Raw genomic sequence first — 22099 nt, forward strand, 5'->3', positions numbered from 1 at the left:
AATTAAACGAATGTACATTTGGGGGCAGCTTTCGCGCCTGTTGTGAGCTGGTCGCTGCTTTCGGCTGCTTGTCGGTCTGGCACGACTTCTTGTCCAGTTTCTCCTGCTTCGCCTGCTCGTACTCCTTCAGGTCGCTCAGTTTCAGCGTAAATGCAGGAATTTCCCGACGCCGCATGGTGAATGCTATGCTTGTTTTGCCTAAAACGATAAACACCGTTTTCTTAGCACGATCGCTGAAATATCTAAAGCACTTTCTTACCTTGAAATAGCACAATCGTTCTGCAAAGATCTCTTTCTGCGTGCTTGTGGCGGTGCTGCCGTAAACAACGTAAACATTGGGCGACACAGGCGCAAAACGCCACAACCAAGGTGACTGACACACAGGTGTGCAAATGACAATGGGCCAATCTACTCGTTTGAGGTCAAAATATCTCAAACAACCGTTTTTTTTGGCCCAATTGTATATGCTTTCAGAGCAGTTTTGATAATATCAGCAAAAAATATTACAAAAAATGCAAAATAAGTGCACACAAAATAGATTTAAGCTAAGATTTCCCCTCATTTTGTTACAGCAATGTGTCTCAATCTCGGCCTAGGCTTTGACAGCAAGGCGTGACAACACCTCCCCTCTCTTGCCGCATTCCCCTTTCTCCTTCGTCCTACGATTACACTTTTCCTATCGTTCGCGTTCAGGCGCTTCGTCATACGTCAAACGAGCGTTTGTCAGGCAGGGGGCTGCTGGCTTGTTAAATTGTTTTGGAAACTTTCCAAACTTTTCCTTCTCTTCCCGAAAAGTGCAGTGCAGCAGTGCACAGAGTGTTTGGTGGCGCTAGAGCTCCCGTGTCCCCCCGTGTGGAACGATGTCGAAGAAACCTACGACGGGCCCGGCCCTGCATAAGGTCATCATGGTGGGCAGCGGCGGTGTAGGCAAATCCGCCCTAACGCTACAGTTCATGTACGACGAGTTCGTGGAGGACTACGAACCGACCAAAGCGGACAGCTACCGTAAAAAGGTACGTGTTGTACCACCGCCGCCACCACCACCACCCGCCTAGGGAGGAAGGGCGCGTCCGCAGACGAAGAAGCTAGTGGAGTGAGAGTTGTGGTGAAGAAGAACGGGGTTAGAGGGGGGAAGCTACAGTTAAAAGCCACAAACGGCCGCGCCACCCCCTATTGTGATGTTAATTCGCACGGTGGGAAAGTGGACGATTTCTCCGTTATTTATCCAGCGCTCTTCTGCTCGTTTTTTTCTCCTCCCTTTGCTTTGTGCTTTTCTTTCGCGGGTGTTGCGCCCTTTTGCGGCGGTGGCGGGGATTGGCTTGTAGGTGGTGCTGGACGGCGAAGAGGTCCAAATCGATATTCTCGATACGGCGGGCCAGGAAGACTATGCGGCCATCCGGGACAACTACTTCCGCAGCGGCGAAGGCTTCCTGTGTGTGTTCTCCATCACGGAAGACGACAGCTTTCAGGCGACTCAGGAATTCCGGTATGTAACGTATACACCTCATCGCTGCGCCCTATTATCAACATCATCATGTGACGATGACTAATCGTGGCGGTGGTGCTGGTGCCTCTCACCCCACCACCCATCGCGGTTGCTGCTAATTGATGGATCTTTTCTCGCTCTCTCGCCTGCTCCCTATGACCTCATCAACCCTGCCAACCACCCTCCCAACGCCACCCCATTCCACACTTTGGTTGCAATTCAACAGGGAACAAATACTGCGCGTGAAGAACGATGAAAACATACCGTTCCTGCTGGTCGGCAATAAATGCGATTTGAACGATAAACGGAAGGTGCCACTGGCGGAATGTCAGTCCCGCGCCCAGCAGTGGGGTGTGCCATACGTCGAAACATCGGCTAAAACACGCGAAAATGTGGACAAGGTATGTTGCTCTTTTTGTTGTTGTATGTTCCTTCCTCCTCCCCCCCCCCCCCTCCACCCCAAATCCACATCAGTGTCTGTGTGTGTTTGCGTTTTTCCGGTGTGTTCAATCCGCTTGTGCGTTTGTTTGATGCTACGTGATGCTTTACTTTCGTGCCCTTATCTTTTTGTTGCATACATACAAACACACACACATACAAACACACACACGTGCAATGCCCTACAAGCTTCCTTTTTTTTGTTCATCTGTTGAGTAATTTTTGTTTGTTTTTTGTTTGGAGTGCTTGGTACAATTGCACAAATGTTGATTCATTTTGGTTTGCTTTTCCACTTGCACTTGAGGCCTCCCCGATATGATATGATAGGCGCTTATTCACCATTGGTATGTGTGTGGCTTGGTCATGTTGCTGTTTGTTTCAATATTCCAGCTTAATTTAATTATGATTTTACACGTGTTATCCACCGCAATAGTTCCACTTTTGACTGCTAGATTTTAGGGTAGAAATGCTACATAGTTTCTATAGTTACCGTATCAGTGGTTGGTTTGCCAAAGTAGACATATTTTGCAGTCAAGGGGTTTTTTTCTAGTTTTAATTAATTCCTCCGATGAACTCAAACAGTTAGACTGTTTAGAAACAATAGGAATCGTAAAAATCCAATTAGAACTCGTTAATCCACTAACAAAACAGTATTTAATAACCACTTTAAGGATAATTTGCATTTCTTGAAGCATATCTTGGTAGATATTAAGAAAAAGATGTTCGAAACGGCCGTTATTTGGTAGTTTTAAGTTAGCTTTGTATCTGTTTTACCGATCTTTTTGCGCTATCGAACCTTTTTCTTAGTTTGGTACCTCTGTTGCCGTACTTTGGTAGCCGCCTCCCTGCTTCCTGCACCTGCCTTTCGGGGCGAATAAGTAGAGCCTTTTGTTTCCTTGTTTTCCCATTGATTTTGGTTTTGAAACACCTCGCACCCGCACTCTCTCCGTTGCCAATCCAATTGCCAGCAAGAACGCCGTGTGCATTCCCGTGTACGTTCTTCGTTCGCCGTGCGCCACATCACCCACACACTCCCCATGCTCACTTCTTCCCCGCAGGTGTTCTTTGACCTGATGCGGCAGATCCGCTCGCGAAAGACGGAAGATTCCAAGACAACGAACGGTCGCGTTAAAGACAAATCGAAGCGACGAAAAATCAAATGTATGCCATTATAGAGCCGAAACAGCGTCATCCAGTCTACCATCAGGACCCCGTACGGAGGAAGCTCACCGGCGCGGTTACTAGGCTACTAGGCGCCAGGCGGGGGAAGGCACACACTCAGACACACATAAACAAAACCCCTCGACGGCCGTGGACACTGCACCAAACAAATCACAAACAAAAACCAGTGGGCAAATACTCACCCATGCGTTCTCTTCAGGAATCATAAAACAGTGACAAGCGGTCGAAGAAAGCTTTTTAAAGCATAATACTACTCTCGCGAATCAAGCGCGACCACTCTCACACATACACGCAACACATCGCTATTTAGTAACATAATTACTTTAAGGGAAAAGTAAAAACAAAGCCGATAAGTTCCAACCGACACGATGAACCCCGTGCGGAAAGGATAGTTCGAACGAGCACGAAATGTCTGCATCTCCTCCCTGCAGCAAGGGAGGTTTACTCCTGGGGGCTACAGTGCAATGCGAACCGGAAGTGGAACCCGGAAGCCAGATGGTTCCTGTAATTGGTGCGCGCTTACGTCTCTATCCCTACGCGGTTCTACTAAGCTTAGTGATTGAATGTAACGCTCTTCTGCTACTCTTTCTCGTGGTGTAGTAGTAGGGGCGCGGTTCAAAACCATCATGGTATTGATGTATTTGTTTTGTGTTGTTTTTAAACTCTGCTCACTCACCACCACACCACGCTTTGGTATCTTCAGTGTGTAGTGGCGTAATGTTAAGGCAAGGCTCCCCCTGGGAAAGCAAGCAGCGATGGCAGCAGCTGAGGAACGAATGTCTAACCTTTACACTGATTTCTGTGCATTTCCTGCTCATTCTATTCATAATCCATAAAGTAAAACACAAAAAGTGAAGCAAATTATGCAAAAAAACACCTCCTCAGCGGTGATGCGCTTTCTTCACGCGTTCGAATGCAACATTTCGCAATTAGGAGAGTCCATTTCCATTTCGCCCGCCAATCACACGGTGTACATTCCACCCATCTCTCTCTCCTCTCTCTGTCCATCCAATCTATCACCGGTCATACTCTGACCTCCGCTTTCCTGTAGCTGCCGACATTGTATTAGCCTCATGCTCATCCATTGCTTATACAAAAAATGGGACAAAAAGCGAACCTCAAAACGCGAAATTGAAATGCACAGTTCAATTGAACCGTGTTTCTTTTTCTCCTCTCTCTTATTTAAGCCTCAAAATAAAATAGTGTGCGCAACATTTACGATTCACGATTCTGTGCGAGCGCACACACACTCACACACATGTCTCACATGTTTCTGTTGTTAACATAACTATAATTATTAATAATAATTAATAAACAAACAAACGAACAAACAAACAAACAAACAAGCAACATGCAACTTATCAGGGACGGTTTTACTACTGTAAAGTAATGATAATAGGCTTATGTGGTTTGCTTTTGTTTTTTTAATAAGAAGAAAATGCAATGCTTTAGTAATATTATATGTTTTAAATGTTTTTTTTTGTTGTACACTGTGTTGGTTTTTTTATACATATTGGGTTCTTTTTTCTGTTTTACAACGGCATCAATTTTTATATCTGTTCTTGTTTTTTTTTCTTCTCTTCCCTTCTTCCTTCTTTCTTTCCCTTCCCCGTACCTTTTCGTATCTCAATTCGTTAAATTCAAACGCTTTTCCAATTGATCGCTCATTTCTCGACCATCTTGCCCCTCGTCCCCTCGGATTACCTCTCGTTCACCGGCACGCACACACACAGATCTTTTACGATCTGATACGGGACATCTCTAACCGAAAGAAGCAAGGCCAAAGCACGGTCCCAGCGCCAAACCGGGACAAGAAGGGCTGCTGCCGGATCCTTTGAGATGTGGCTGCGAGAGTCCATCTATCCTGACCAACCCGACCACCACAACCACCACCAACCCCCCCTTTCCTACCTCGTACGTATTCCTCGCCTTCCTCGAGACACTTCTCTCCACGTGCCCCCGAGCTGCCACTACTACTAAAATGCGTCGTTTGTGTACAACTGTTAAAATGATATTAAACAAACAAAGTAAAGCGGTTAAGGTAAAAAAAGGATGTGTGTCTGTGTGTGAGCGTAGGGTAAAGTGGGTCAGTCTGAGGGGGACATAACACACGCATCAAGAGAGGGGTCTCACACCGCCTACTATATCGTTTAAATACGGAACCAAATTAATGTAAGATAAACAGCGTTATGAAGCGAGTTTTTTTTCTCTTCTTTCTTTGTGCATGAAAGGGAGTTTGATTTTTGCCTATTTTATAACGAGCGGCTCCTAATTCGCGTTCCCATTTCGCCGCTTAAGGAACGGCAAACAGACACACTGGTATACTCCTCCCCGTTGCAAAGGATGTAAGGGCAAAGGGAGCTCCATTCTACGGTGTCGTGTTTTGTCAGCACGAAGCAGCCAGTTTTAGAGCCAAATCGCTCTTAAATGTAGGAAACCTGTAATGCCTCTATGTATTAGATATTATGGTGCAAACGTTATTTAGGGTCACTTTATCTGCTTGCGTTATTTTTTTTTTGTTGCCTCAAAAAGAAATGGGGTTTCAGCCTCATTTTCTACCAACACGTATTTGCTTACCACGTGAGACACATGATGGGCCTCAATCGAGAATTGGGGAGGGGAGAAACCGCGACCGAGCGTATTTAGTTTAACGTTTAAACTCAGCAAGCTTACTACTATTTATTAGACAATATATGTAGCTATGTGTATGTGCGTACCAAACGAGGTGTTGTTGTAAGGCCGTCAGCGCCGCCAGGACAGGGCAACCGTCGTAGCAAGCGTTGTTCGTGTGTTTTTTTAATGTTCTGTGTAAGGATCGTATTGAACAGGCGGCGACAATGTGTGTGTGTGTGTGTGTGTTGATGTGTAATATGGATGGGAAAATGTTTACCAGCAATCGGTTTTTATATAGATTTGCTTGACAAAAAGAGAGCGATAGAGAGAGCGAGAGCGTCACTGATATCAGGGCAAATTGGAATGGAAAGAATAAAAAAAACCTAAACAGCCACTCGTGAATGGATAATGCATACACTGTCTTGTAAGTTCTTATTTTATTCCCTACTCTTCCCATCATCTCCGCCAATCAAAAATCCCTACTTAGCTAACGTAATGTGGTCCCGGCGTGGGGACACTTTTCAGCGGCGAGTCAAAATCCGTCTCCATCGGCTCGGCGGGCGCTTCCTGCGTGAGCGTGCCGACGCGCTTCTGCAAATTTTCGTACAGCTTGTGGACGCTCTCGTGATGCTGGGCCGTCGGTTGCAGCGCTTTCATCAGCGTCATGAGCCGCGCCTGCGGCAGCTTCTGGTGGATGTACCAGAGCAGCTTGAGCATGTGGCGCGTCACGTTGTCGCGCGTCAGCCCGGCGAACAGAAACTCATCGAACAGCCCGGTACAGAAGTCTTCGTTCGCGAACTCGTCCGACATCGGTATGATGAGTGCGATGAGCGAGTGCAGGAATGGGTCCTCGTACGCGCGGTCGTCCTTGCAGGACGCCAGTATGGCCATCACGCGCAAAATCCCGACGCGATCCTTTTGCCGGGCGGTGTGCAGCGTGTAGTACATGGCCAGTATGGAGGCGACCGCGTTTTCCTGGATGTACGCCTCGACCGCGTCCGGTGCGGGGCCAGAGTGTTCGATCGTCGTGATGGCACTTTCGCGCTCGTCCGGCGGCAGCTTGGAGTGCAGATGGCGCACCTGGTCGTCCACCATGAGCGACATCAGGGCGGGCAGGAACTTCGTCACCACCTGGCTGTCGAGCTTCGGTTCCTTGAAGTCCTGCGAGTCGATCATCACCCAAGCGGACAGCCCGAGCGCCAGCATGCGCAGCAACAGCACGAGGATGAGGTTTTCCCTCGGCATGCCCTCGTTGTTGATCAGATGCTGCAGGATTTTGATGGCCGACGTCGCCAGGAAGTTGATCGCGTACGGATCGCACAGCGTCATCGACAGGTCGCCCAGCACCTGCTCCTGCCCGCGCTTGATGTTGTCGAGGAAACCCTGCAGCTCGCGCGACCGCTTCATGTCGACGTTCTTCTCGCGGATGCACGCGTCCAGGCACCAGGTGAACTTGTGGCACGGGTCCACCGAGATAATGTCCTGCACCTCGAGATCGTGCAGCGCCATCAGCAGCTCCGCCCGCAGCGTGCAGTAGTGCACGTTGCGGGTGCGCAGGAACAGGGTCCGCAGGAACTGCAGCACCATGTCGTACAGCTTCACGCTGTTGCCGATCATGTGGGCCAGCTTTTGGACCACCTCGCCCTGCCGGCGCACCTTCGGCGTCGGCGTGAAGAACAGATTGTTCAGATTGAGGTGATCGAACAGGATGTGCTCCTTTTCGCGGATGTACTGCGACAGCAGCGGTGACACTTCGTCCCCGAACAGGGACTGGTTGTCGCGCCAGATCTGTCGCTTCACCTCCGTGTCGGTGTCCTGGTATAGCTCCCGGTCGCGCACCAGTATCCGCAGGTACTTGTCCTCGATGTGCGGCGTGTTGCGCAGGATGCACATCACGACCGGGCGCAGTGCTTTGACCCGCACGACGGGGAAACTTTTGACCAGCAGCTCTTTCAGCTTCGCGTCCCGCTGCCGACCCTCCTTGGCGCCCAGCTCGTTGATGTGTGCGATCAGCTTGTCGCGCAGCTCCTCCAGCACGGACGTGTGAAAGTCCAGCCGGCGCACACCGTGCAGATCGAGCAGCGGGAGCATCGGGCGCAACGATGGCAGCAGGATGCCATTCTCCACCTGGAATGTTTCGATTGCTTTCAGCGGATCATCACACTCGGAAAGGCTGTGAAGCAGAGAGAGCGAGAGAGCGAAAAGCGAGGTAAGGGGGATCATCTAAGGCGTACAAACTGTTCCACCGTACTTACGCCGCTTTCAGAAACACTGGACCGGGCACGTTAACCTCTTCCAGGCCGGAAAGAGCGATTTTTTGCGAAGGATTCATTGCCGAAAACCGAGCCGCAGCGTCCGGGCCAGAGAATTGTGTTGTTTTGATGCCGTGTTGTCAACAAACCGACGCTCCCGTACAACATGGCGAGGGTTTTTGACGTTCGACCATCGCTGTATCTCGCTCGGTTTTCTCTACCCTTCTTTTTCTTGCCTACAATGTGAGCATTCAAAGCATTTTCAAAGTGAGCGTCTGTGCCCCCCTCTTCCACTTCACTTCGAACCCAAAAAACCGTCACAAATACTTCCAAAAAGCGTCGCCTGCGAGGGAAAATCACACCGTCTACGGGCGTTGGCAAGCTTGCGGGGCCGCCGGTTTTTGAGCTCATTCCAGCGCAGCTCTATACACCTTGGTCGATTTGGCCGTAATGTCAAAAAGTGTTTGCTTGTAAACAAACAAAGATTTGCAAATTGGTGCAATATCCAAACAATCCTCAATCGCAATTAGCTCCGCGCGAGCCGTTCTTTGAGCAGAAACGTACATTTGCTCGCCCAGATGGAGCAATGTTGCCGATTATGCATGGATGCCAATCCGATGCTAACCAGCATTGCCAACTATCGGTTTCTGTCGGTGGAAAAGGCGTGTGCCGTCGCGCTGGCCGATCTCATTGAACAGTATCTAGAGATCAGTGTAAGTGTTGGGCGGAGTAACTCTCGCAACCAGCTTTCCCTCACAAACGTAACGTTGTTTTGCTTTGCAGATGAATCATTCCGCAACTGAGCCTTTGATTTGTGGCGAATGCTTGAAGCGGCTCGAAGAATGGCATTCGTTTCGCGAAAGCTGCCACCAGCACGATCGTTACTTTCAGCAGCCGAACATCAAATTCGAAGAAGTGATTACCATCGAGCCGCGATACGTGCTGGAACCGATCGACTCATTGGAGAGGCAGAAGCAAAACGATAAAGCACAGCAGGAAGATTGCATCGGTGAAGAAGAGGAAAAGTTGGAGCTGGATGAGGAGGAGGTTGGCATACAGATGGCTTCAGAATCGGAAACCTCTGACATTGTGCCAAAAGAGCAATCGAAACAGGACGTCCTGAAGAGTAATGCAGACACCCGTCCTACCATACGGAAGCAAGTTCACAAACCACTCGCCACAAAGGGAAAGCGTGGACGCCCTAAATCGTACCGGGAACGTGTGGAGTCGCCAAAAGCGGACCAAAAGAAAGAGAGCGTGGAGCAGCCAAAGCACGACCCACCCCAGCATGCAGCCCGAAAGCAGCGACCCATGCCAAAAATCTGCACCATATGCGGGGTGGCGCGAACCGACATGGCCGCCCATATGCGCTGGCACAACAACGAGCGCCCGTATCAGTGTCCGCACTGTCCGAAGATATTCCTGAACAGCTCCAATCTGAAGAATCACATCAATCTGCACACGCGCGAAAAGCTGTACAAGTGTGATCTCTGTGATAAGGAGTTTGCCAGCACGACCGGGCGCAGCAAGCATCGGGAAATACACGCGACGGAGCGGGTGCACCTGTGCACCGTCTGTGGCAAGCGGTTCAAGTACCGCGCATCGCTGGCACGCCACAAGCTGATCCATTTCGAGGAACCGAAGCAGAAGTGCTCCGTCTGCGATATGATGTTTCTAACGAAGTAAGTTTTTACATTTTCTTTTTGCTCTAACTATATACTTTTTTGTTGTGCAAATTACAAAATTGGATTTGATTGGATTTCACCAACAGAACCCGTCTGACGAAACACTTTATGGTGCACATGAACGTAAAACCGTTCAGCTGTGAGGTTTGCGGGAAAGCGTTCAACCGGAAGGACAATCTCAAAACGCACATGAAAACGCATGCGGCACAGCGGAAGCGGGAGAAAAAGCAAGAGCCAGCAGGAATTGTCGTGCCGCAACAACAGCAGACGTCCGAAGAGATTATTATATGAAACCAGTTCAAGCAGAACAGATGCATATTGCTCGATTTAAAAAGAGGAATAAACGATAGGCTTTGAATTCATGTTTTTTTTAAATTATTTTACAAAACATCCAAAATAATCGTGCAATGTTCATATCTAAAAAAAACCGTCATTCACTTCACCGTTCAAAATCACAGCCCAGGTGACAGATTGTCAATGAAACGTCAGTTCGAGGCTGTTTGTTTTGTTTACAAACTGCATCGTTCCGGAAAGGGGTAAGTAGCGCATACGAAATGCAATTTTACTGTTAAAACAAATCTATAAAAATAAGATTCCTTTTCATATTTTAGAAATAAGCGTAATGCAAAAAGGATGGCGTTCCACGGTAGTCCGTTAATAAGCCTTAAAATAGAACCCATCGAAGGAAGCATGCACCTGCACGGGGATGATGTTGATGAGCCGGAAGAGGAAAGTTGGGAAACAAAACCCTCGCTCTTGGTGGATGACTATCCGGAGGGACCGGCGACAGACGATGGCTACATCTACGAGGTACTGGAAAGTGAGAGCGAGTCCGAAAATGCCGCTGATTGCAGCACAAAACCAAAGCCCCAACGGAAGCGCCGTAGCTTCTGCACGATATGTGGCAAGTATTTGAACAATCTTGCCGAACATCGCCGGATGCATCTGAACATTCGCACCCAGCAGTGCCCGTACTGCGAGAAAACGTTCGTCCATCGTACGAATCTGATTACGCACCTGAACATTCACACGCACGATCGGACGTACAAGTGCGAGTACTGTGGCAGCGAGTTTACGAGCGTGCAGGGACTGAAGCAGCACCGGGCGACACACTTCGAGGGCCAGTACGCGTGCACCATTTGCCACCGGAAGTACAGCCGCAAATGCTACCTTCGCGTCCACCATGAACGGGTACACAGGCCGAAGGAGAAGCATTGCTGTCTGATTTGCGACCGACAGTTTCTCAATCCGTAAGTTTCGGGCGAGCAGCTGGGGCGATGCGGAAGAGAAAGTGTAGGAAAGTTATTTGAATTTGAATTTTGTCTTTTTCAGCACGCTGAAGGAAAAGCACATGAAGATCCACGAGGACGGTACGCTACACGAATGCAGTCTGTGTCATCGAGCGTATAATGCAAAGCGAAATTTGCTAAGACACATACGAACGGCTCATCCGGAGCGAGGGCAGAGCGATAGCAGTAGCACGCCCTTGTCATGACCATAGTCGTTGAGTCGAAAGTCGTTTTGTAAATATATGTTCCGTACGCTGTCTGACTGATTTCGATATCTTTGATTTATTGACACAATACAGTACAATAATTGTAATATTCGTCTGCTGTTTTTTGTAAGCAACATCCTCGCAGGGCTTATTATTAGTACACATGTATTAAAAACAATCCATCGAATCCTAAGTAATGCGTGCTCCGCCCGAAAAGGGAGTGCAGTGTGGAAGCGGTTCCACGCGCAAAACACACACACATAAACACGTACGCGCGCTCTCGTAATTTGCAAAGCAGCAATATCAAAAAACATGGAAAGGCATGGAAACACACAATCTTCCGTTAACACACGCGTTTGTTTTGTAGCTGTTTTATATTCTCTCTTCCCTGTACTTATTTTATGATCGCATTCCTCCCTCTGCATCACAACTCTGATGTCGATCGCGCATTGCAATACTTTAGTTTTGGTTTATTTTATTGTTACACACATCAAATATTTGTTTTTGTTGGAACAAATTTAATCGAATCTTACGCATTATTCCTTCTGCACGCTCCAACACGTGCTCGCTCCGATTAGCTTGGTGATGTAGCTTGGGATATTACGTGCTTTTTTATTTTAATTTATAAACCAAGCCGGCACACGAAGGCTTTGAACCAACATTGAATCAAAATGATAAACAATCGTTATTATAAGAGAAAGGTAATAGAATGCCCGACAACAACGGGAGGGGGGCAGCCTTCCCCCACAAACCAATCCTTTGTCGGTTCTTTACAATTGCCATCCGGTGGTGTCAGTGCCCTAATACTTGCCCTTTTCCTTATCTGAGACATTTTTGTGTTGTGTTCACAAACGCGATTCGATTTATAATTAGTTTTCCTAGTGTTTTTTTTCCATTTGTCGCCAGCAATGTTCCGTTTCTATACAATATTACACATACATACGTCATACACGCCGCCGGTGCACACAGTATACTCTCGCGGGGGTTCATTATCATTAATATAGTCAACATTGTATCAATGCTCTTTAAGGTTATAAGCAAAAAAGTCCATTCGTTTGTTTATAGGCTTACTCTGGTAGTAGTAGTAGTAGTTGTTGTTGTTATATTGTTTGTTTGCTTCGTCCTTTCTGCGTATTTCTGGTTGTGTTGTGTTGTTTGTGTGGTTTGGTCCGCCCATGGCAGACAGGTAGATTCCTTTTCGGTAGAGAATATTAATTGTCTATATATATCGTCACACGCCTCCATCTCAATGCAAACAACATGCGTTGCATTACGCTCGTTAGACCTAAAAGCAGAAGTACGAAAAGGTGAAAGCGTTTTAGTTTTAAAAAGAGGAAATTATTTTGAAATAAAGTTTAAATCCCAGTCACGAATGGAATGCATGAACTGTGTGTGTGTATCGATACCGGCATTATCACACAACCATCACTTGAGTGTCGCCTGCGTGAAGAGGTATATTGCGCCAAGGGCAGACAAACAAACGTATCCGCCGCGCAAAGCGGACATAAAAAAAACGCGACTCTATACATTTTTATTATCATACGTTGACGCATTCATCCAGCCACAAATACACAAACGCAAGATAGCTCAGTTGCATGTTTGCTTTTCCGATAATGGTGTCCCCTGCCCGGCCCCTCTCTCGTTGGATAAATAATAGTTAGCCCCTTATATATTACAGTACGTAGAGCGTATGATCGTATCGGAACATACTATTTCGCGACGAAATTACAAATTTCGGGGGTAAGGAGGAGGGAAGCATTGTTATGTCCACGTGCCACCAAAAGCGATAAGGAGGGAAAAGGAGGGAATTTGAAAATGAGTCACACCCAGGTGGTCGTTGCTCGGAATGCATTAACGTACACCACCTTCAAAGCGAGAAAGAGAGAGAGAGTGTGGAAAAAGACGGGTATAGCGTAAGGAAAAGGGTCACCACCAACTGTAATTCAATGCCATCGCATTAGGAAACGTCTAGAGCCGTTCGATACTGGCCCGGCAGACTCGATGAGTAGAGCTCCAGTTGATGACATAAACCATTCTCCCGTGAGCCATTGCGCCAGCTATGCGCTCGCCCCGGCACAAATCAATTAGTATGCGTCAGACGTGTGGCAGATGCCTTAAACACGGTGCGAAAGCAAACGACAAACGACGATTGCTCATTGAGACTCGGGAAAGGGATCATAAATTTGGGACCACGGGTCAGCTGCGGCTTTGTTTACCCATGGCCCTCTCTATCAGCCGTCTGTTTGACTGTTCATTGATAGTCACCTTTTTCCCATGGATTCGGCAAATGATAACCGGAGGGGCGGCTCGTGGGCCTTGTTATCTTTCTTTCTTTTTTCGTTTTCGAAATTCAGCTTTGTCTAGTGGCGGGGGTCGCTGCTATCGCGTGACAGACTAGACTGGCCATAAACAAGCTAATCGTGTATGCCTCATCTAAGTCCAACAGTCATACAGTCGATACGGGGGAAAAAAGCAGCAAGGCGGATGTGCGGTGCTGCTCGATAACGGCAGATAATGTGGGGCCAGCGCAGCGATTGAACAATCAATCACGCCAGCCAATGATATGGGACGCACAGGTGGCAATTCGGTGAATGCCAGATGGCAGCACACAATAATTGAGCCTAAACTGCGCAGGCATGAATGAATTTACCAGATAAAACAATTTCACGAAACTCACCTGGGGGGATTGTGAAACAGTGGGGAGGGAGGAGATGGGGCGGGAGCGGGCGGCTTAATATCAATTCGATTTAAGAATCTAGTCCGCGGGCTTTACGCTTGATGCGAGCGTACGGGCCGACGGACGGATCGGTGATGAAATCGTACAGCACGCGCGTCCAGGACGTGTGCTGCGGGATGTTGTCGTAGAACTCGGGCGCGATCCGCTTCACCTCGGGCAGCAGCCGGCCGGGCACGGCCGGAAAATCGTGATGCTCGTTGTGGTAGCCCACGTTGAAGGTGATCCAGTTGAGCGGCCCATAGTACGAGTACGTCTCGAAGCCCTTCGCGAACATGTAGTGCTCGGAGATGAAGTGGCCCGCCACCGGATGGAGGCCCATCGCCAGCAGCGACCCGACGATCAGGTACACCATCACCTTCCACCCGAAGTACTGCACCACGATCGTGTTGAAGGCGAGCTGTATGACGCCATTGACCAGTTCGAGCTTTTGCGGCGGCTTCGGATTCACGACCAGCGGCCGGAAGATGTAGAACAGCGGCTGCAGGCAGACCCAGAAAAATTTGCCCAGCGTCGTGCAGAACAGCTTCGCCTCGAGGTAGGTGGGCAGGTCCGTGTCGATCACCTCGTCGCCCTGGTAGCGGTGGTGCTCCAGGTGGTACTTCTTGAACGACACCGACATGGGCAGCCCGATCGGGAGGTTGCAGAAGAAGCCAAACAACCGGTTCGCCATCGGGCGCGCGTGCCCGAACGCCAGATTGTGGGCAATTTCGTGGCACGCCAGCATGAGCGAGTGGTTGATCACGCCACCGAAGCAGTAGGCCAGCAGAAACACCACCTTCCACGACTGGTCCCGCACCACGAACAGCATCGCGAGCTGGGTGAGGACCATCGCGCTCGCGACCCATTTGAACTGCGGGTCGCAGCCGAACAGCTTCTTTATCTGCGGGTACTTTTCCAGGATCAGCTTTCGCCGGCTCGCGTGCGGCTCCTCCGTGTACGTCCACTCGAAATCGGTGCGCGAAACGTGCTGTCCCATGGCTGAATTTGTTGCTTTAAAACTATAAAATAAAACACTAACGAAAACAACGGTATAACGCTACCTAAACTCTAGCCTAACTATTTCACAATAATGGGCAGCGGCAGTGCACCCGAAAAAGAAAAAGTGATGCAGATGACGGTACACCACCGCCGGCTTGATTATTTTACACTGACAGCGGGTGACAGCTGGCTCTTTCTAGAAGGGAGAGGAAAAACATCGCCCGCTGGCGGTGAAAGTCATCGCACGCGTTGACATTTCTACCAAACAACAACAACAGGTTGCTGGTGTGTGTGTTTTTGCCGGCTGCAGAAAGGCTCGCCGCGGTCATGTTTTTTGCCCTGTTCAACTTTTACTTTACCGTGGGCTTTTACGCGGTTGGTGTTTTCATTGCGTCGTGCATTTTTAAGCTGCTGTTCTATGCTGCCTACCTGAACGATCTACATTCCACGCCGTTGGACAGTGTGTACGATTACATTATCGTTGGGAGTGGGACGGCCGGCTCCTGGATAGCGTCCCGCATTCCCTCCAACAATGTGCTCGTGCTGGAGGCAGGGCCCGATCGGAACGCGCTCATGGACGTTCCACTGTTTCTTCCGCTGCTGCAAGGAACGCAGTACGATTGGCAGTATGTGACGGAACCGCAAGCGGAGGCCTGCTGGGCTATGAAGGAAAATCGCAGCCGTTGGCCCATGGGTAACCGGAACGAATGGATGATTGATACCATTCAATAACACGTGCTTTTGTTTCAGGCAAAACGGTCGGCGGCACACACATACTGAACAACATGATACACTTCAAAGCGGAGCGGAAGGATTTCACCGGCTGGTTCGGAAAGGCGCATGATTTGGACCGGTTTATGGAGTTTTTCGAGCGCGACCGATGGTCCCACGTTGAGCGCGGATATTCTACCCAGCTAGGGCATGCCATTATCGATTCAGCGATGCTGCTCGGTTTCGGCCGGGATGATTTTTTCCAACCGCTGCTAACGACCCGCAACGGTCGACGATGGACGACAGCGCACGAGTACGAATCGAGAGGACGATTGGCACACGACCGGCTGACGAACAGTGTGGTAGAACGAATCGTATTGGAAAAAGGCGTCGCAAAACGTTTGCTCGTATCAAGCGCGGGAAAGCTGATTGAGTTGAGGGCTAGCAAGGGCATAATACTTGCCGCAGGGACGGTCGGATCGGCTAAACTGCTGCTACAAAGTGGCATCGGACCGCGGGAGGAACTGGAAACGGTGGGTGTGACACCCATCATCAATCTGCCACAGGTGGGCAAGAATTTGCAGGATCACATCGGCACCGGGTCGGAGTTGCTGTTGATAGGCAAATCGCTAAAGTTGCACCCGATCGATCTGGTGCATCCTTCGAATGTTTTGAAATTCTTCTCCGGAAACCACCATCAATCGTCGCTGTCGTTTGGTGGCTGCGAAGCGGTTGGTTACGTATCTTTAGGTAGCAATTATACGAGTGATTTACAGTTTATGGTCCTGCCGGCCGGTTTAACCTCCGACGGGGGCGTACATCTGCGTAACATAGTCAACCTGAAGGACGCCGTGTGGAAGGACTACTACGAGCCGCTCTCGAGGACGGGTCAGCATGCCGTCACGGTTCTACCGATACTGCTCCATCCCAAAAGCGTTGGCCACATCGGGCTCCGTAGTGCGAATGGGCAGGATGCTCCAATTATCAATCCCAACTATTTAACCTCGAAAGAAGATGTCCGCGACCTGGTGAAAGGTATTCGAATATTGCAACAACTCACCCAGCAACCACCGGCCAGGCAATTGGGGCTAGAGTTCAATCCAAAGCCTTTCCCCGGCTGCACGACGCAACCGTACGATAGCGATGCCTACTGGGAGTGTTACGTTCGATCGGTAACGCACACGATCTACCATCCGGTGGGAACATGCCGGATGGGAGGCACCAGTGCCGACTCGGTAGTGTCCTCCTCCGACCTGCGTGTGCACGGTGTGCAGAATCTGTTCGTGGCCGATGCATCCGTCCTGCCGTCGCTTCCCAGTGGGAATCCCAATTCCGTTGCGATGGCCATTGGCGAGTACTTTATACGATCAAACTTTTTGCCCACCGTAGCGATGAAATAAAAACACAAAAAAACAACATTTTGCATCTACAATGACATGCACATTGAAAGCATAAATGCGTTTTTTTTATTTTATTGCTAATATCTCTCCATATAAAAGGAACGCTGCCTGGCGCCGGTGTGATTTGAATGCTTGGGTATGGGTCTTTTTTTGTTCCGAGTGCAAGCTTAAAGCGTTAAAAGCGAGATTATGATGCGAGATCTTCAACCCGCTCACTGGGTCGGCACCAGGCCGAGCAGCGTGAAGCGCACCTCGGAAGGATCCAGTTCGATGAACTGCTTGCACACCTTAATCGAGTCCTTCAGCAGCGTCTCCGGCGTGGTCGGTCCGTGCGCCACCGGGAAGTTCTTGCGGCCGTCCAGCTCGTACAGCGTGCCGTCCACCTGTACGAACGCGATAAAGTGATGGTACACCGTGTCGTTAATGTTGGGTGTGGCGGTTTGGCCCTGCTGAGCGTTCTGCTCGTGCGTCGCCTTGAACTCTTCGCTCTTGTTCAGCAGCTCGCCACGCTCGACGGGCGACAGGTCTTTGGCACTGTCCAGATACTTCTTCAGCACGCTGCCCTCGGTGACCTCAATGTCCGGGTTGTTCAGGATGGCGTGAATCACCGCAATCGTACCGCACGCGTTGTGCACGAACTGTCGCGTGAAGAACAAACTCTTCGGATGCTCCACGTTTTTGTCCTTCAGCTCCTCGTCTTGCTTCGCGCGGAACTCTTCGTGCTGTGTGGAGGACGGACGGGGTACGGGTGGTTAAAAGAAAGTTTTCAATGTGTTATGTAGGATCGCAAATAATTACCGCCTTCGAGCAGGGAAACAGAAAGATCAACGACTTGACCGGTTTCGGCACCATATCCAGCAGCTCATCGTCCATTCCATAGATATCGACGATGCTCCAGAGCGGCGAAACGCCCAAATTCACCATATAGTTCGACAGCACCTGGAGCGGACCGGGAAAGTGTAAATTTTACCCCCCTTTTCCCAGGAAACTTCCAACGCCACCTGCTTTCCACTTACCTCCGGGTTAGATTCCAAGGGTAGCCAGACATCCATTTTGTCCACTCTGTCGCTTGCCACGGTTTCACCACGAATATTCAATGTTTGCAGGCACACAGTTCGTTCGTCACTGCACGTCTAATCTAATTAGAATGCAGTTACCCAAGAGAATCCGGACAAATTTTCCGTCTTTGCCTTTCTGTTTTTCGTAACCGTGGGCGTTGCGTGTAGCGGCTATCACCAAAATGGAGTTCGGCTCTTTGTCTTCCTTCACACAAATCAATGCCACTAGCAGGACTTGGGAGCCGGCTCACTCGAAAAAGGGGGTGGAGGCGCGTAGGCGAGGAGGACTGCAGGACACAACCAACTAAAACATGCAACAGATTTTCCCGAACGACTTTTTTCTCGTCTTTTTCCCGGCTTCTAGCGTGAATTGCACACAGCCACATCGAGTTTGACAGCGAGGGTGTGTTTATACACGCGATGTAACGAGTTGAAATGGGGAATAGTGCAGGGTTGGTGGTTTGATTTTTCCAAACGCCTCGAAACCATAAATTGCTAGGGTAAAGTAAATTTTTATTCTTTTATTCTTTTTCTTTCTCTGATTCTTCTTTTGTTCTTCTTTCTTTTGTGAGAGCATCGTTCATATTTCATTTAAAAAAAAAAACATGATTTTCATCTGTATTGAAAGTACCACGCTACGGTGGAATACCGAAAACAATAAAAATGTTCTTTGGGTATTTTGTGTACGACAATACGTTTGATAACAGTTCGGTTCGTCGTCAATTTGTAAACAATCTGCACTTCTCGCTTGCTAGGAGTGTTGCTGGTTTCAATAACTAACCCAAGAATCTTTCAGCATTTCTATTGCAATATCGATGTGTAACTAAGATTTTCATGAAATTTTTCAATGGCTCATGGCAGCAAACCGTGATCCCGAAAGACAGGAAGGATACTTGCATGTACTGGCTAGCTAGGAGGGGCCGGCTTCGAAACACGCCTAACAACAACTTGGTATGGCTGATATGTAGTTTATATATTTGATATATAAAAATGTAATTTACACTATTTCCTTTCCCTACAGTCTGTGCCAAAGGTACGTGGGACGAGCCCGGTATAAACAATGGCTGACAATTTGAACAACATACCAAATTGTTTCCCCAACAATGAGGACTCTTCATCCGATTCCGATCATGACGCCAAATCGGACGAATCGGACATGGAAAACAATATCGAGGAAGTGATGCAAGCATCAATAATGGAGGAGCTTGACGAAGATAGTCAAGAGCAAGCGACCGGTCGCTGCGTGAACGCTCTGGAGGCAAGATCAAGCTGGAAGCCTTGGGCGGGAAAGCAAAAACCGTTTCCATTCTTCCGCAAGAAGAGATTGCGCGTGGATCTACCTGCCAAAAGTACGCCGTACGAAATATTCTCCCTCATACTCGACGATAAGCTCGTGGCCCATATCGCGCTCGCCATGAACCTATATATGGAGAAAAAGAATGCACAAAAATCAAAAGCGAGCAAATGGCTTGAAACCAACCCCAAGGAGGTGCGCAAATTTATCGGACTCATGATATGGATGGATTTGGTGCGTGTTGGCCGGCTGGAGGATTATTGGTCCGAAAGTGCCCTCTACAACTTTGCCGTTCCACGAGCGGCAATGTATCGCGAACGCTTTCGGGCGTTGCTCGGTGCGTTTTGCTTCTACGACGATGGAACGAGCAAAACCGACTACAAGGAGCCGGGCAAGATAGGAGCCTTTATCGATGTGCTGCAGAGCAAATTCCAAGCGCTTCTCCACCTCGGAGAAGATGTAGTCGTGCGGGAAATGCTCGCCCTAGGGAGAGATCGTACCAGCTTCAAGCAGTACATCCCGGCCAGCGCTCACCGCCACGGACGGTGGGCACTGTTCAAGCTGTGCTCCCTGGAAGGGTATACCTGGGGACTGAAGCTATGCACCGAGCAGCGCCTAATAGGTGAAGCTCAGCTGGCCAACAGTGTGTGCATGGAGCTGTGCGAACCACTGCTTAACCAGGGTCGCACCGTTTACATCGACAACTTCCATGCCAGCTTCGATCTGGCGCAAGCGTTGCTAGCCAACCAGACGCACCTCGTTGGCACGGTTCGAGTCAATGGAAGCAGTATGCCCAAGGACGTGCTACTAGCAAAGCTTCGAAAGGGGGAAATAATAGCGCGTGAAAACGACGACGGAGTAATGGTGCTGAAATGGAAAGGAACGTGCACGATGGGCCTGCTGAGCACCAAGCATTCGCCCGCGCTGGTTCCAATGGAAAGTCAGGTACGATCGAATCGTCGCTGGATCAGGGTAGCACGCATCCAGCCGGAGGCAGTGATCGCACACATCCAAGCCAAAGGTAGGCCAGATCGTTCGGACGCGATCGGCCCGCACATCACCGACCTCCGGAAAGGGATGAAGTGGTACAAACAGGTGGGTCTCGTGCTGCTGCTCCAAGTGTGCGTCACGAACGCGTGGATTCTGCACCGCATGGTGACGAAAAAGAAGCTTAAGCTGGCGACATTCCGCGAGCAACTGGTGGACCAGCTGGTGCCATTGCCCAACCCCACCGTCGAGCGAGGTTTGAGCGGCGGGGAGAAAAAGTACACCCACCATCTAGAGGTACGGACTGATGGGAATGGTAGAACGGTGCGACGATCATGTGCCAACTGCTATGCTGAGTCTCGGAAAACCATGAGCCACTATGAGGCAGGAAGGAACAAAAAGGCAACCACTACGTTTTGTGGGAGCTGTCCGAAGCAGCCTCAACTTTGCATGCCGTGCTTTAACAAGTTGCATTAAGATTGGGCAAACAAAGATAGGTATATGAAGAGAATTCGATGGAAGGGAAATTTAGGGCAAAATAAAGAATTAACAACACGCTGAATTTGTTTCGGTAATGTGCCCATTTATTGCAATCCAATCTGGTTGTGTTGCTCTGTTCACATGTTATCATTTTGTTTTCCATTTTAACACGTTTGTATGAATATGTGTATTTGTTTTTGTGTGGCTCTTGTTGCTGCTGCTTCGAGATGCGTTCTGTGCTTAATCGTCCACTTATGTTTCTTTCTCTTTTAAATGTGTTCTATGTTTCTCCTTTTCCTGCTTTATTCCTTCCCCTTTGCTTTGCTTTTCCTATCCTTCTTGTTTGCTTTTGAATGATTTGAATATTTTTTCCGGCTTTCGCACTTCCTTCCTCTAATGTCCTTATCAAATGTTTCTTCATTCACTTTTCCATGTTTTCATGCGGTTCAATGCGCTGTTTTTTATCATTTTTACGCCATCCGTATTGTTGATTTCGCATTTAAACATTTAAGCGTAACACGAACTAGAGTTATGTGTCTTAGGGGTGTCTTATATTTCCTCTTTTTTACCGGAGCATAAACTCCAATTGGTTTTACGGTTCCAGAGCATCGATTTAGGGCTTAAGACGATGAGTTTTATTAGGTTGTGCTTAAACCGTTGACTTTGTTTTAACACATGTTTACTCAACACTTGCTGCATCGATTCAAACGTTTTTCCTAACCATTAATAAAGATTAATGCTTGCCAAAGTGATGATTATGAGTTTTTCTTTCCCCTCACAAACTTTAAATCAAAATGTTATTGATTCCAAAAGCATGTTTAAATGAAAATGATCTAACCGCGGAGCGTTAAACTCCTAGCGAGACCTTACATGACTTCTACAAGAAAATTCATTTTTGTTATGCCACTCGATCAGTAACCGTTGTCGGAGTAAATATGCTTTGCTGGTGGTAAGAGCTCCTTCGCTACCTTCACCTATTAAACGCTACCTCCCGTATGTGCGTGTTCGCGACTTTCGAGCGTTATTTTTTGTTCCATAAATAGTGTTATTTATTGTTTCGATAAATATGCACACGATCGTTAGCATCATGCTTTTAAATACTTCACCATTCATTTCCCATTGATTCAAGGTGATTCATCGTTTTCTTCCTAGATTATGCGTTTAACGTGTTGTGGTATCTTACTGTACTATCGCACGCAAAGTGGGCTTACATTTAAACGGGGTTTTGTTTTGCTCTGTACGTAGTTTGCATTTTTTTATGATAATTTATGTTTTTTCTCCAATTTTATCCTCCTGCAAGCAT

At 48.5% G+C, this 22099-nt stretch overlaps 8 protein-coding genes across 9 annotated transcripts; 5 read left to right on the forward strand and 3 right to left on the reverse strand.

The window, feature by feature from the left end:
• Positions 1–661: 661 nt before the first annotated feature.
• LOC1280568 (ras-related protein Ral-a) lies at positions 662–6132 on the forward strand. 2 transcript variants are annotated; one of them, XM_320421.4, is made up of 4 exons: positions 662–1013; positions 1326–1486; positions 1713–1887; positions 2983–6132. In XM_320421.4, the coding sequence occupies exons 1-4, from the start codon at positions 861–863 to the stop codon at positions 3097–3099; spliced, it is 606 nt and encodes a 201-aa protein (XP_320421.4). In that variant the 5' UTR covers positions 662–860; the 3' UTR covers positions 3100–6132. The 2 variants fall into 2 exon arrangements, with proteins under 2 accessions (XP_320421.4, XP_061518470.1); XM_061662486.1 differs by having other exon boundaries at positions 667–1013; positions 4840–6132.
• Positions 5321–8108, reverse strand: LOC1280567 (negative elongation factor B). Its single transcript, XM_320419.4, has 2 exons — positions 7975–8108; positions 5321–7892 (listed from the first exon to the last, which is right to left on the reverse strand). The coding sequence occupies exons 1-2, from the start codon at positions 8049–8051 to the stop codon at positions 6203–6205; spliced, it is 1767 nt and encodes a 588-aa protein (XP_320419.4). The 5' UTR covers positions 8052–8108; the 3' UTR covers positions 5321–6202.
• A 174-nt stretch (positions 8109–8282) lies between these two features.
• Positions 8283–10014, forward strand: LOC1280566 (zinc finger protein 771). Its single transcript, XM_061662479.1, has 3 exons — positions 8283–8684; positions 8755–9653; positions 9743–10014. Exons 1-3 carry the CDS (start codon positions 8550–8552, stop codon positions 9945–9947), a joined length of 1239 nt encoding a protein of 412 aa, XP_061518463.1. The 5' UTR covers positions 8283–8549; the 3' UTR covers positions 9948–10014.
• LOC1268706 (zinc finger protein 287) lies at positions 10014–11211 on the forward strand. The gene is made up of 3 exons (XM_061662483.1): positions 10014–10192; positions 10268–10906; positions 10989–11211. Exons 1-3 carry the CDS (start codon positions 10134–10136, stop codon positions 11149–11151), a joined length of 861 nt encoding a protein of 286 aa, XP_061518467.1. The 5' UTR covers positions 10014–10133; the 3' UTR covers positions 11152–11211.
• Positions 11205–15059, reverse strand: LOC1280565 (sphingolipid delta(4)-desaturase DES1). Its single transcript, XM_061662481.1, has 2 exons — positions 13829–15059; positions 11205–12436 (listed from the first exon to the last, which is right to left on the reverse strand). The coding sequence occupies exon 1, from the start codon at positions 14862–14864 to the stop codon at positions 13899–13901; it is 966 nt and encodes a 321-aa protein (XP_061518465.1). The 5' UTR covers positions 14865–15059; the 3' UTR covers positions 11205–12436; positions 13829–13898.
• A 51-nt stretch (positions 15060–15110) lies between these two features.
• LOC1280564 (glucose dehydrogenase [FAD, quinone]) lies at positions 15111–17033 on the forward strand. The gene is made up of 2 exons (XM_061662468.1): positions 15111–15560; positions 15617–17033. The coding sequence occupies exons 1-2, from the start codon at positions 15194–15196 to the stop codon at positions 16975–16977; spliced, it is 1728 nt and encodes a 575-aa protein (XP_061518452.1). The 5' UTR covers positions 15111–15193; the 3' UTR covers positions 16978–17033.
• LOC1280563 (ubiquitin carboxyl-terminal hydrolase) lies at positions 16996–18474 on the reverse strand. The gene is made up of 3 exons (XM_320415.4): positions 17994–18474; positions 17776–17916; positions 16996–17699 (listed from the first exon to the last, which is right to left on the reverse strand). Exons 1-3 carry the CDS (start codon positions 18027–18029, stop codon positions 17190–17192), a joined length of 687 nt encoding a protein of 228 aa, XP_320415.2. The 5' UTR covers positions 18030–18474; the 3' UTR covers positions 16996–17189.
• A 247-nt stretch (positions 18475–18721) lies between these two features.
• LOC1280562 (piggyBac transposable element-derived protein 4) lies at positions 18722–20878 on the forward strand. The gene is made up of 2 exons (XM_320414.3): positions 18722–18986; positions 19057–20878. The coding sequence occupies exon 2, from the start codon at positions 19096–19098 to the stop codon at positions 20791–20793; it is 1698 nt and encodes a 565-aa protein (XP_320414.1). The 5' UTR covers positions 18722–18986; positions 19057–19095; the 3' UTR covers positions 20794–20878.
• The last annotated feature ends 1221 nt before the right edge of the window (positions 20879–22099 follow it).

This window comes from Anopheles gambiae, chromosome 3 (assembly GCF_943734735.2).
Source record: "Anopheles gambiae chromosome 3, idAnoGambNW_F1_1, whole genome shotgun sequence".
In the NCBI taxonomy this organism is placed as follows: Eukaryota; Metazoa; Arthropoda; class Insecta; order Diptera; family Culicidae; genus Anopheles; species Anopheles gambiae.